The sequence below is a fragment of the Gavialis gangeticus genome, unplaced genomic scaffold (assembly GCF_001723915.1).
Source record: "Gavialis gangeticus isolate Ggan-Ray unplaced genomic scaffold, GavGan_comp1, whole genome shotgun sequence".
Lineage (NCBI taxonomy): Eukaryota > Metazoa > Chordata > Crocodylia > Gavialidae > Gavialis > Gavialis gangeticus.
This window is the reverse complement of record NW_017729032.1, coordinates 209,297,439-209,309,646: the sequence shown is the minus strand read 5'-3', so window position 1 is coordinate 209,309,646 and position 12,208 is coordinate 209,297,439. Positions and strand designations below refer to the sequence as shown.

General features: G+C 41.1%; 1 protein-coding gene across 3 annotated transcripts in view; it reads left to right on the top strand.

The window, feature by feature from the left end:
* Positions 1–12,208, top strand: part of LOC109302864 (interferon-induced GTP-binding protein Mx1-like) — a 49,335-nt gene extending 37,127 nt beyond the window's left edge. For all 3 annotated transcript variants that reach the window (XM_019524771.1, XM_019524769.1, XM_019524770.1), the window contains exons 9-15: positions 2,610–2,688; positions 3,739–3,861; positions 5,168–5,309; positions 7,571–7,729; positions 8,115–8,191; positions 9,739–9,999; positions 11,825–12,208. In XM_019524771.1, coding sequence (XP_019380316.1) covers positions 2,610–2,688; positions 3,739–3,861; positions 5,168–5,309; positions 7,571–7,729; positions 8,115–8,191; positions 9,739–9,999; positions 11,825–12,058 — 1,075 coding nt within the window. In that variant the 3' untranslated portion in view covers positions 12,059–12,208. The remainder of the gene's footprint in view (positions 1–2,609; positions 2,689–3,738; positions 3,862–5,167; positions 5,310–7,570; positions 7,730–8,114; positions 8,192–9,738; positions 10,000–11,824) is intronic.

The following is a 12,208-nucleotide window of genomic DNA, read 5'->3' as shown; positions in this document are numbered from 1 at the left end:
AGCCAGGAGGAATGCTCTAGTACCCCCACCACCACCTCCCTGGCTTCTGGCCTGGGCTACTGCAGGCAGTGGCTGCATTCCCGGAATCAAAAGTGAATGTCTGTTCACTTGCTTATTGGTTCAATCTACACAGCTTAGACTAACCTGCAAAGATTGAATTTATTCAACCTCAGGCTTTTTGACTCTGTACTTAGCCAAAGAGAATGTTTGAAGCTGGAAGTAGGTTCAATAGTCTTACTGCACACAGCAATGGATACATTATTATTATATAATAACAAATTATATGTCTTTCTTGAGCGGCAAATTTGTTTGGTAATATCATTTATTGGACCAATTGTGAAAATGAGGAAAGACTTGACAAGCTGTTAGGCATAAAATACCCTTCCTCACATCTAGGAAAGAAGCAGAGACAGCTTAAACTAAATAACAGATAAAATCATGACTTTTGCTTAACCTCGTTATTTAAATATTTAAATTATTTAAATGGTTTCTTAATAAAGGAAGTGGGCAGTAAATCTGTGGAGCAACGATGAGTCATCAGCAGTAGTTACAGGCCAAGTAAGGACAGTTATAATAGATAACCCGATTACAGAAATGAATCGGGCCATTCAAAAGGGCCCTCCTCCCCCTCTTTTCCCTTTACTACCAATCTGAGTCACTCAAGAACTCCAAATTTGGGAGGACAAGCAGGATAGTATTTGCCCCCGGGTTTCCAGAGCCCGGCTAACCTAATGGCTCCAGCAACCACACCAAGCCATGTAGGCTGCAATTTAACCTCACATGCTGCACGTGCCCTGCAGACCACTGCTTGGACAGCTCTGCACAAAACCATTGTCTGGTGTTAAATCTATGGTTTCGAGTGTTTAGTACAGCCATGGATTTTATTCCCAAGTACTGTGTTGTTTTTACTTGAGGATAGGCTGAGATCAGAAATGGAATGGTTGTTCTGTGAAAAGTGCTTTCTCACTGATAACTGGATAAATTTGTATTGCTTTTCTGTGTAATGGTTATTTAATTACAGCCTCATAGTTTCCTTGGGGCATTGGATGAGGTATTTCATATTTTATGATACGCATGGGTAGAATGATTTGTTGGGGGTGGTGGTATTCTGGCTGGTGATGATGGAGTGTGTTGGCAGGGCATGCATTCATTGTTTAGATAGGGTCTTGCTCTGGTTGCTGAAAAGCAGGGAGCTCGCTTCTGATGGGGAATTTGGTGAAGTTAGGGGTTGGTCTGAAAGTCAGGGGGACAAGTTGAGAATATTTCCTTTAAGGTATCACTTTCTTCCATAGATTATAACTTCTTAGTTCTGTTCTTTATCGGTTTCAACGTGGAATGGTATCTGACAGCCAGGCATGACAATCAGTGGGGCGGGGGTTCTCTCATACTAGTTTTGTGCATGGTACCGAGGTGGTTTGTTGAAAGATGTGTTTTGTTTCACTCATGGATTGTTTTTGTTGGGTGAATTATGCTCTTAGTTGGGGAGGTGCACGTTGAGAGTATTTTCAGAGTAAATGGAGTAATATCTGAGGGCCTGGCAATAAATGACAGCTTTCTTGGTGTGTTTGGGATGATTACTGACCTTGTGGAAGTGTGACAATTCATAAGGTTAGGGGGTTTTGTATATAGTTGTTTGTTAGGGTGCCATTCTGGATGTGGATAATGGTATCTTAGTGTCCTTGCACTGATATTATTGTAAAAATATTCTAGAGAGAATTTGAAGGGCAGGATGTTAATTGTTGAAGTTGTATAACATCAGTAAGTGATTTCATGTATTCAGTCCAGGTAATGATGTCATCTTTGTATTGTAGGTATAATAAAGATTTGGTGGTGAATTTCTCACCACCATAGTTTGAGGATGCTTCAGTTATTGAAGGTAGAATTGTTGAGAGTGAGGATGAAATGCATGAGCTGTGCAAAATGTTTTGGTTGGGAATTCCAATAGGCGCCTGTACACGTGCAGCAAGGCTGCTCTTGTGTGCTGTCATTACAGTATGTCGTAGCATACTCGATTAATTGAGTCTGCTGAAGGTGGTAATTACCACACTCCAGGAGACTCCAGCGTCATCTGCATCAGTGCCTCCATGCTAAAAAATGGTGGCAAAGGATCTTTAACTAAAGCTTGTCGAATGAGCTTTAGTTAAAGCACCCCTGCCAAGCTTTTTCAGCGTAGGGATGCTGATGCATGCTATGGTTCAGGCACTTTCCTTAGAGAGGCTTTCAGACCCACTCTAATTAAAGCTGCCGTCACCCTCCCCCGCACACTCCTGGCGCACGTGTAGAAATGCCTGATGTTCTCAGTGCATCCCTGTGCATATTTCAGGCAGGGATGGATGGATGCTAACATTCTTTTATGTTGCTTCCTTGTTTAGCAAAGAGCTCAGAGTTCCAAAAATAATTTTGTGCAAAAGCAGTTTTGTAAGGAAATCATAAGGCTACTGCTACATTTTTGTAGTACTCCCCAGCTTGATCAAGAGAGACTGCTGTTACGTGTCTTGTGTTTGAGGGAAATACAAAAAAGAATAGCAAAAAATCCCAAAAAACAAACACATTGTTCCTTTCTCTGCAAATGAAAGCTTGCTATTTTCATTTTTTTAATTCTCTTTCAGTGTCCTTTTGGATGAAAGAAAGGCCACGATTCCTCTTTTGGCAGAAAAACTTACAGCAGAACTTGTGCTTCACATTAATGTAAGCTAACAGAGAATTTTTGCCTTAACTGTTACTGATGTAAAGAACCTGAAAACAAAACTGCAGGATCAAGTCCTGGAGACCAGTATCCCTACCTCAGCTTCCCAGCTGCAGATTCCATGCTGCATTGTGCTGCAAGCTCTCCCAGTACCATTGGTTGTGCCTCTCTGTCCCTGGGGTGAGAGCAAGAAGCAAAAAAGTCAGAGGAGAGAAGGGGAGCCTATAGAAGTCAGCTGCAGCAGCACCTGGAGTTTAAAGTGGGAACAATGGCTGGGTGACAGCCTAGGGCCTGTACATTAACCCGTCAGAGGCTGCTGGTTAGACAGCCCTGGGCTACACTATGGCTGTCCGGCTGCTCTATCGTCGTCTCCAGTGGCCATTCTCAAGCACATCAGTCTCAGGTTGTGAGAACAGCTGTAGGGACAGTGTCTTCACTGGTAGACTTGCAAATCTGGATTGTGCATGTGACTGCATGCTCAGGAAGAACCGGCTGGTGCACGCCACTACTTTGGTGTAGACAAGGCCTGCATCTCCCTGAGATTCAATTTTCCCACGAGGTCCCTGCCAACTCTAGTTTTGTACAATCTTTGAAATGAGGGATTTGAATGCCTTTGTAAAGAGCATTTGAGATGCATGGATGAAAAGTGCTATAGAAGAACCAAATCTCATTATCATTGCTGACTCATGAGAGCCTTGTTACATAAAGTAAAAAAGAACCTTTTTTTAAAATATGGGGTTACTCATGACACTTCTAAAATTTGTGTCAAAAATAAGGAACTGGTTGCTAAGCTGCACTGGTTCTCAAAAACAGACTGTAATGACCTTGCAGGATATTTTTTTTTTTTTAATTTAAGATTGAGGAAAGAATCTCCTAAACCTTCCCCTTTTTGAGCTCAGCTCTTTCTGTACTTAAAAAAAAGGTGCAGGGGACAGAGCATTCTTGAATTTAAAGAACAAACCTCTGTGATACCCAAAATTGTTTTATTTCTTTCAAAAATTGGACTTGTCCAATCTGTTCATGTGGGTTTTGTTTGTTCTTCCTCCCTCAAGAAAAATATCCCCAGATTAGAGGATCAAATAAGTGAAGAACTCCAAAAATCATCTCAAGAGTTACGCAAATACGGCAAAGGTGCACCCAAAACAGATGGCGAGAAACTGTTTTTCCTCATAGATGTGAGTATAAACATCACTTGGTTCTAGGACAGAACAAAGAGAATTGAATTAAGAAATTTTATCTTGTCAAAATCATGAACTTTAAAGGAAAAAAATAATTTCTGATCTTAAAGTTTTGGCAGTTTTTCGCTGCTTACAACACTTGTAAGATTAAATGCATCCCAGGATACAGGATGTGCACAAGCATTTACTCTCTGCCACTGAGTGATAAAGATACTTGCCTGGATATGGGCTTGTGGTCTGACCCAGGATGGTATTAGTTATAGTCTTATGCTCATTTTTATGAATTAAGTATGTGTGCATTTTGCTCATGGTATCCATCTTGAACCAGTGTCTTCTGTCTAGTTCTTTCTGGTCTGTATTGTGTGTCTTCCGGTGATGAATGACTAATAGTGAGTTCCTGAGGGAACCAAAGTTTTTTGGGTTACATAAGTTTCACAGTAAAGCAATAAAGTAGGCTGACTTTCAAAATTGCTAGGCCCTCAGGACTATATAATTTTTAATGCATTTAGACCTTTAATTTCCACTGGAGTCAAAGGAAATGACTTTTTTAATGATTCAAAGGTAGGTGCCTAAATACCTTTTAAAATGCATCCTCTGCCCACTTCCATAAAAATCAGGACACTGGGGGCAGAATCCCATTTCACTTTATATCCCCAAATGGCATTTACCGAGCTTGGTAAGAGCTGTTTTTGACATGTATCGTTTGTGAGCCTGCAGTACAGGGGGGATGTTCAAGCAGAGACGTTGCTGTTGAGCATGGTCAGAAGGCTGTGCTCTGGCTGGGCAGCTACACGGTTCTAGACATTTATTTGAGCATAAATTCCAAAATTGTAGTTAGGCAAAATGGAGGGCGCTTGGCTTGGAAGTACAAGACCCAGGTTCTAGTCTGCTGTCACCTGGATTTGAGCTCACATCTCACCCAGCATGGTGCTCCAAGGACTATGCCAGAGATGAGGTATCAGCCAGTCCCTACTCCAGCTATCCTCTTAAAGCTGAACTACCGCACCTTCATATTTAATAATCTTAAATGCCAGCTACACCTCTGTTCATTGGCTTTGCATGTATTTAGTTGAGTAGAATTTAGTAAGTTACTCTAGCCCGTAAAAAGAGTAGAATCAAATTCATTCTTTCTTCCCTGTTCTGGCTTTGCAGAAATAGCAAGAGTCAAAAGCCACAAAAAGAAAATAATTCTGAACTTTTCAGAGATGAACCGTGCTTCAAATAAAATTAGCTTCAAAAGTAATACATAAATTGGACCTGCTGTGAAAGTGTAATAATTTTTCAAGGTTCTCTTTCATTATAGAAAATCAAACTCTTTAATCAAGACATTGTGAATTCAGTGCATGGAGAAGAAAAAGTGTCTGGAAATGAAATCAGACTGTTTACGAAAGTCCGCAAGGAGTTTCAAAAATGGGGGAAAGCACTTGATGAGAGTTCAGTGAAGAGTAAGTAAAAAAAAAGAATGGCCAATGAAGATGCTCTGAAATGGTCAGTTGCACTTACTTGGACTGACATGTTAATAAAGATTAACATTTACTGAAGTTAAGTAATGTGTTTACTATGCTGTGAAGTATAACTTGCCTGGGGGCAGACTTCCAGCTAGTGCAAACTGTCACAAAGATTGCAGTGGAGCTGGTGGAAACCCACTGAAAATATACACCATCAGAGACCATACTCCTTGTCTGAATAGTTATGCTAAAGAAGGTTTTCCCATGGTTTCAAATTTGGGAATACCAATTTATGAGTTATAAAAATCACTAAATGAATATCCATTCTTACAGAGAACTCAGCCTAACTGCAGACTGAAATCAAATCTAACATGAGAAAAAAAAAAGATTCATGGAAACTGACTTTTAGTAAGGACCTCAACCATTTCTCTACCTTTCAGAATACCCAACTGGAGGGGCAGGCGTGGGGGATGCTTTTTGCATAAGTTCTTTAAGTTCTCACTTCATACCTATATAAACATTGCTGAAAGTAATTCTAATTAACTGTTACAGAATGAAGACAGATGCATTCCCAAGGGAAGGGGAAAAAATAAAGTTACAAGTGGGCATATTCTGTTGACTTTTTTCCATCAGATACCCAGAACCAACTACTTTGAATGCAGTAGGGGGAGTAAGATAATTGGAAACATGGAACAGGAAGAAATACTGCACACCCACACACAAAACAGAAGGAAATGGAAGGCTAGAAGTAAAAAACTGTAGTTTCTTTGCAGTGTTATTTACCCCTGTTCCCATTCCCAGTCAGTGGAGGTCCATACACGTGACGTGTAATTGTTTGTAACAACTACACTTACAATTCTTTGATTTTGTGGTTGGAGATTTATGAATAAAAAGCACCTTGTCTGAGACAGATATCAGTGGCCGCATCTACACAAGACGCTGACTGCACAGTTGTTACTGTGCAGCCATTTAGTACTTGCATAACTAAGTACTAAATGACTGCGCAGTAGCATCCTAATACAGCTTCCTGGTGGTGATGACTGTGCAGTAGCCTTGCGGCATCAGGGTTTGTCCCATAGGATACTGCTGAGCGGCACTAATAAGCTACTGTGCAATAAGCGTCTCATGTAGATGCAGCCACTGTTTATAAAATTTAAGTCACTGCAGTGTGAGTTTATCTAATAGTTATAGCTGCACTGGAGCCTGAAAGAGCTGGATGTAAATAATAGAAATAGCAAACAAATATAATAATGTCTCATAAGATGACATTATCTCCTGCTTCCGTGTTATAATTTCTCAGGCTACTCATGATCCGTCAGGGTTAGACTTCTTTAAGGCATGTGGGTACAAAGTACAGTTCTAAGTGCAAAGTGATGGGGGAGGAAGGGAACAAACACTGGAGATGGACAAATGCCACACTTGCATTGGTGTAATTGGCAAAAGATCGAAGTCAGATAATGCAAATCCTTAAGTGGGCTAACTTCTGCTCATCTGGTGGAGAATTACCCATGAAAGAATTGGGGTGGAAATTCCCATGCTGGTCTAGTCTTTTCCTAAAAAACAAATAGGCTATTACTTACTTAATTGGCTGTTACAGTAAGCTTGCATGGTCAAGCTACTATAATAGCCGCTCACTTTGCAAGCTACCCCAGGATACGGCACTCCCTCATTTTAGCATGCCGCAATGGTAAAGTAGTGGCTAAAAATAACCATGCCCTGCACGTACAGCACAGTATGGGCGGTTACTGTACCTGCTTTAGTACTTCCAAAAGGAAGTACTAAAGCACAGCACAGTAATAATGTCACCATAGGGCAACATATAGACATACCCTATGAATCTATAAGTCACACCAAGTATAGTCTTTCATACCTATTAGTTAGGTAAGTTTCTCTACACTTAAAAAGTTTTACAAATGGTGCTAGTAGAATTTACCAAGGAAACTAATCACAAAAAGCTTTCATTTTTACCTGTAGTGTCAGCTAATGGAGCACTTTTGAAAGGCTGTTGAGATGTAGCAGATGAGTATTCTAATTGTCCCTGTTTCCACTGTGTCCTTTTGTCATGCGTATAAGTAGAAATAGCATAGTTTGGGCTCAGGATCACAGGAATGAAAGTGCATGAGTGACCAGTTGTGTAATAGGTTTCTCTAATCAAGGGCATCTTCAGAACAAATAACTAAGTTTCTTTTCTGAATTCATAGCTTTCTTTATAAAATTAGTTAATTTGGTGTACAATAGAATTGCTTTTAATGTTTTAGTTCAAAAAGTTATACATCATGAAGTATGGAGATTTGAAAGTCAGTACCGTGGAAGAGAGCTCCCTGGCTTTATCAATTACAGGACATTTGAGGACATTGTCAAACAGCAGATCAAGGAACTCGAAGAACCAGCTGTTGATATATTGAAGACAGTGGTTGGTGAGCTTCTTTTACTAAATTTGTCCTATGTTCTGACTGATGTAGCAAGAATTGTACACTGGATACTTTAGGGAGTGAAAAATTAATACGTAACAAACCAATTTCCCTTTGCTAAGACCTCGTATCTGTGCATGACCTCCACACTTTAACAATGCTACCTCCAAAACTGAAATGATTTCTTAAAAAGGTAGAAACTAATAACCATCATGAGAAAATGAAATCAATGACATGGAATGATTAAATTAAAAGCATATTACATGTGCATAGCTGCATGGCAGCATCCTTTTGGATAAATATGGAGGATGACTAGTTTTCATGAATCTTGTACTATCAACAGCTACAAATCACGTTTACATTGCTGCCCATTTCTCCTTTTTCTTCTCAGAAATCGTCCGACAGCATTTTACAGTTCTTGCCAAAGCTCACTTTGATGATTTTTACAATCTTAACAGAGCTGCCAAGGTGAGACACAATACGTAACTTGTTAAAAGGCAAAAGTAATACTGAGTGGCATAATAAATAGTATGTAGGACTGTATTTACTTCACACATACTTGCTTTTCTTCCTTGTACAACTACAGACATTATTTTTGTGAAGACACTTAAACAGTGAAGTTACAAACTAAAAATACCTGGCAATGCTTACATGTAAGAGTAATGAATGTGTGCAAATTTTCTGTAACATTTCATCATTTGCTGTTAAACACCATTTCCTACTTGAACAGGCTGCACTGTATTTATTAAATGTGTATGGGACCAGTGCTTTCACACCATCTCTCAGTTAGGCCCAGAGACAAATATAAAAGATAGACTCTTGCAGCTTAATTTTCAGAAGTGCGGAGCATCCCCAAATCTTACTGAAGTGCCATTTAAGCCACAGATACATGAGCGGCATTGGTTGAGTTGAAATGTTTAGAGAGATGATTGGGAAGGACAGTAACCAATAAGGGGAGAGAAGATGAAACAAAGGTTAGTTGTGGAAAGCCTTGAAAGTGAGAACAAATCAGAATTGGATTTGGATTGTGAAAAAGGTTTTAGGATGATTGTATTACATTGCATCTCAATAGAAAAAATGAGTTTTGGGTAAGTTAGAAGGGTGAGGTGAGGTACCAGGAAGGCCTGAACAAGGGAAATTGTTATGGCTAAGTCACTAAATGATCAGAGCTTTGATAAACGCTGGCTGGCTGGAACTGGAGAGAAGAACAGATTTTGGAGACGGCACAGAGGGGAAGAAAATTCTGTACAGGCATATTCATCTATGGAGGAGTAACATGGTCAAAATGCTCCCAGTGTGCAGGCTGTAAACAGAATTAGAAGTCGTTACATATTGCAAGACGATAGTTTGAAATGAGGGTATCATTGTACCCCAACCCACTGGACATGCCTTGAGAGGTAATATAATGTTAGTGCTGTTAGGTGTGCAAATAGGATTCAAAAGATAAACCCAGAGCCTCCAAATAAGAAGCCATAGTGTTAAAACTATTCTGTCCTCTTGTGGTCTTTAACAGAAGATTTACTCTATTATTTTTCTGTAGTAGAAAATAAACAAGTGAAAACTACAACATTTTTCAAGGGGTGCCTTGAGTCTAAAATGTTGAGAACTGCTGTTGCAAGACAACTCGCTGCATGTTGCCTTCAGTGGCCCCTGTTCTTTGCACACCCTACCCTCCTGGAGTACCTAGCCCTCTGGAAATTCAAACACCAGACATTTGGCTCTTCCTGTCTACACATTTGAGCTGACAACAGGACACTGACCTCTTAGTCACCATGAAGGAGCCAAATTCTGACCCTTGTAGCCGCATCCAGATGAGCAGGGACGTTTGTTTCCCCCACCTACCACACAGCCATGCTCATCTGGATGTAGCCTGGGTGTCCAATATAAAATGGTTAAACGCTATGATTGACAAAGACTCAGATATCACGTTGAATGTTAGCGTTCACACAGGGCTGGCTCTAAAGTTGTCTCTTAGTGAATTCTGAGAGCTTTCTTCTTCTAATCTTTCTTCACAGAACAGAATTGAAGACATTAGAGAGAAACAAGCAGAAGCTGCTGAAACAATGATACGAACCCAGTTTAAAATGGAGCAGATGGTTTACTGCCAGGACAACGTTTACAGTGAAGACTTAAAATCTATCAGAGAAGATACAGCTGAGCAGGCAACAGGCAAAACTGTGACACCCAAATTCAAGAAGTTCGATTTTGGAACCACTGCACTTCATAACCAATATTCTGTCAAGGAAATGGCTTATCACCTGGAGGCGTATTTCAATGTGAGTGTATGGATTGCTCGAAGACTAGTTTCTATGGCATTCCAAGTCCCCTAGCCTGCCTTGTTAATACAAACCCATTATAATCAATGGCATGAGTGGTTATTTTAGCAGCAATTAAACTGCACTTAATTAATACCAACTGAGCAGCCAATAGGCGAAGAGCTGTTACATGCCTGCTAGAGGGCTCAAAACTGAGTATTAAGAGTAACTTTATCAAGGTACCCAAGCTGTGCTTTCAACAGTAAGAGATATCTTTGACTGCCAAGGAAGCTTGAACCCCAGGGGATTGAACAGTTAAGTCATTCAGACAAAGACCTTTTCACTTTTAATGAGACTTGACCACCAAAGTGCCTGTCTTTTTTTGAAAATGGGACATGGGCATCTAAGGGCTCCTCTAGATTATAAGCCTTCTGCTGACAGACAGCAGACATCTCAGTACAGCTGTCAAGAGCACCTCACCTCCATGGTGTGTAGTACATGCTGGAAAGCACTTTTTAGCTATTCAAGTACTTTAGCAACCAGCAGAAAGAATTTTGTAGCAGTTCCTGGCAGAAGCCTTCTGTTGCTCACACAGCTAGTATTCATAGTTTTATAGTTTCATAGTAGCTAGGGTCAGGAGAGAGCTGAACAGATCATCTAGCCTGACTCCCTGCCACAGGCAGAAATGAATGCTGGGTTCACAAGACCCCAGACAGGTGATCATCCAACCTCCCCTTGAATTTGCCCCAGGTAGGGGTGAGGACCACTTCCCGGGGAAGTTGGTTCCAGTTTTTGGACACCCTAACTGTAAAAAAATTGCCTTCTGATCTCTAACCTAGACCTGTTCTCCATCAGCTTATTACCATTGTTTCTTGTCAGGTGGTGCTGGGGAGAAAAGGGCTCTACCTATTTGCTGTTGATCTCCCCTGATGAGTTTGTAAGCAGCCACCAGGTCTCCCCCTCAGCCTCCACTTGCTGAGGCTGAACAGATTCAGGTCCCTCAGTCTCTCCTCATAGAGAGGGCCTGTCCTGCTGCCCTCTCACCAAGCAGGTGGCCCTCCTCTGACCCCTCTCCAGGCTGGCCACATCCCTTTTGAAGTGCAGCACCCAGAACTGGATGCAGTACTCCAACTGCGGCCTGAGCAAAGTCGCATAGAGGGGGAATATCACCTCTCTGAACCGGCTTGAGTTGCACCTTTGGATGCATGACAAGGTATGGCTGGCCTTGCTGGCTGCCATCTGGCATTGGCGGCTCATGTTCATCTTGGAGTCAATAATGACTTCCAGATCCCTTTCTGCCTCTGTGCTTTCAAGAGAACTCCCCAGCCTGTATGTATGCTGTGGATTCCTTCTCCCAAGGCGCAGCACCCTGCATTTGTCTACGTTGAACCCCATCCTATTCTCGTCTGCACGCTATTGTGTTGTCAGGATTCTGTCAGTCACTTCAGGGGAGCTAAGAATTGATGCACTTCCTTCTGCCCACACAAAACGATTGTCAAAACCATGTAGAGCTCCTCATACCAGGATTAAACAGTGCAAAAGGACTTAAGCACCTACTGGTCACATAAGGTACCTAAAGCCTAACATTTAGATTCTCAAAACACCTACTCAGCTGCCAGCAAAACTTAAGAGGTGCCTAATATCCATAACCATGTAAGATTTACCAGCAAGTCTCATTGAATTTAAAAGTTAGATCTGGGGTTTCTCTGTCTCTTCCAGACTAATTCACAAGGGAAAGTCACTTGACATACAATTGGCAGAGTGGGTTTTGATGCTTCCTACCAACTATAGATTCCCTCCCCTCTCCTCTTTGCAAACTATAAATCTCTCAACCATCTTCTTTCAGGGAGCAGGTAATCGTCTTTCCAGCCAAATTCCTCTGATCATCCGGTCCTTCGTCCTTCAGGACTACGGCGATAACCTACAGAATGTAATGATGCAACTCTTACAAGAGAAAGCACAATTAGGTTTCTTGCTTGAGGAGCGAAAAGAGGCAGCTGACCAAAGGAATTTTCTGAGTGAACGGATTCGTCGTCTTACAAAAGCTCGTCAACACCTAGTAAGATTCTCTGTTCTGTAGCTGTTCCATTGTTTACGCAGGGGTCTCAACTCCATTAATTTTTATTGAAAGAATCTGCAGCAGTTTATCCTTGTGGAATTGCTTATCTGTCTACAGTGGCCTTTTTTCAAAACAGATCAATAGCTGAAAGAAATAATTGCTTAGCTGAGA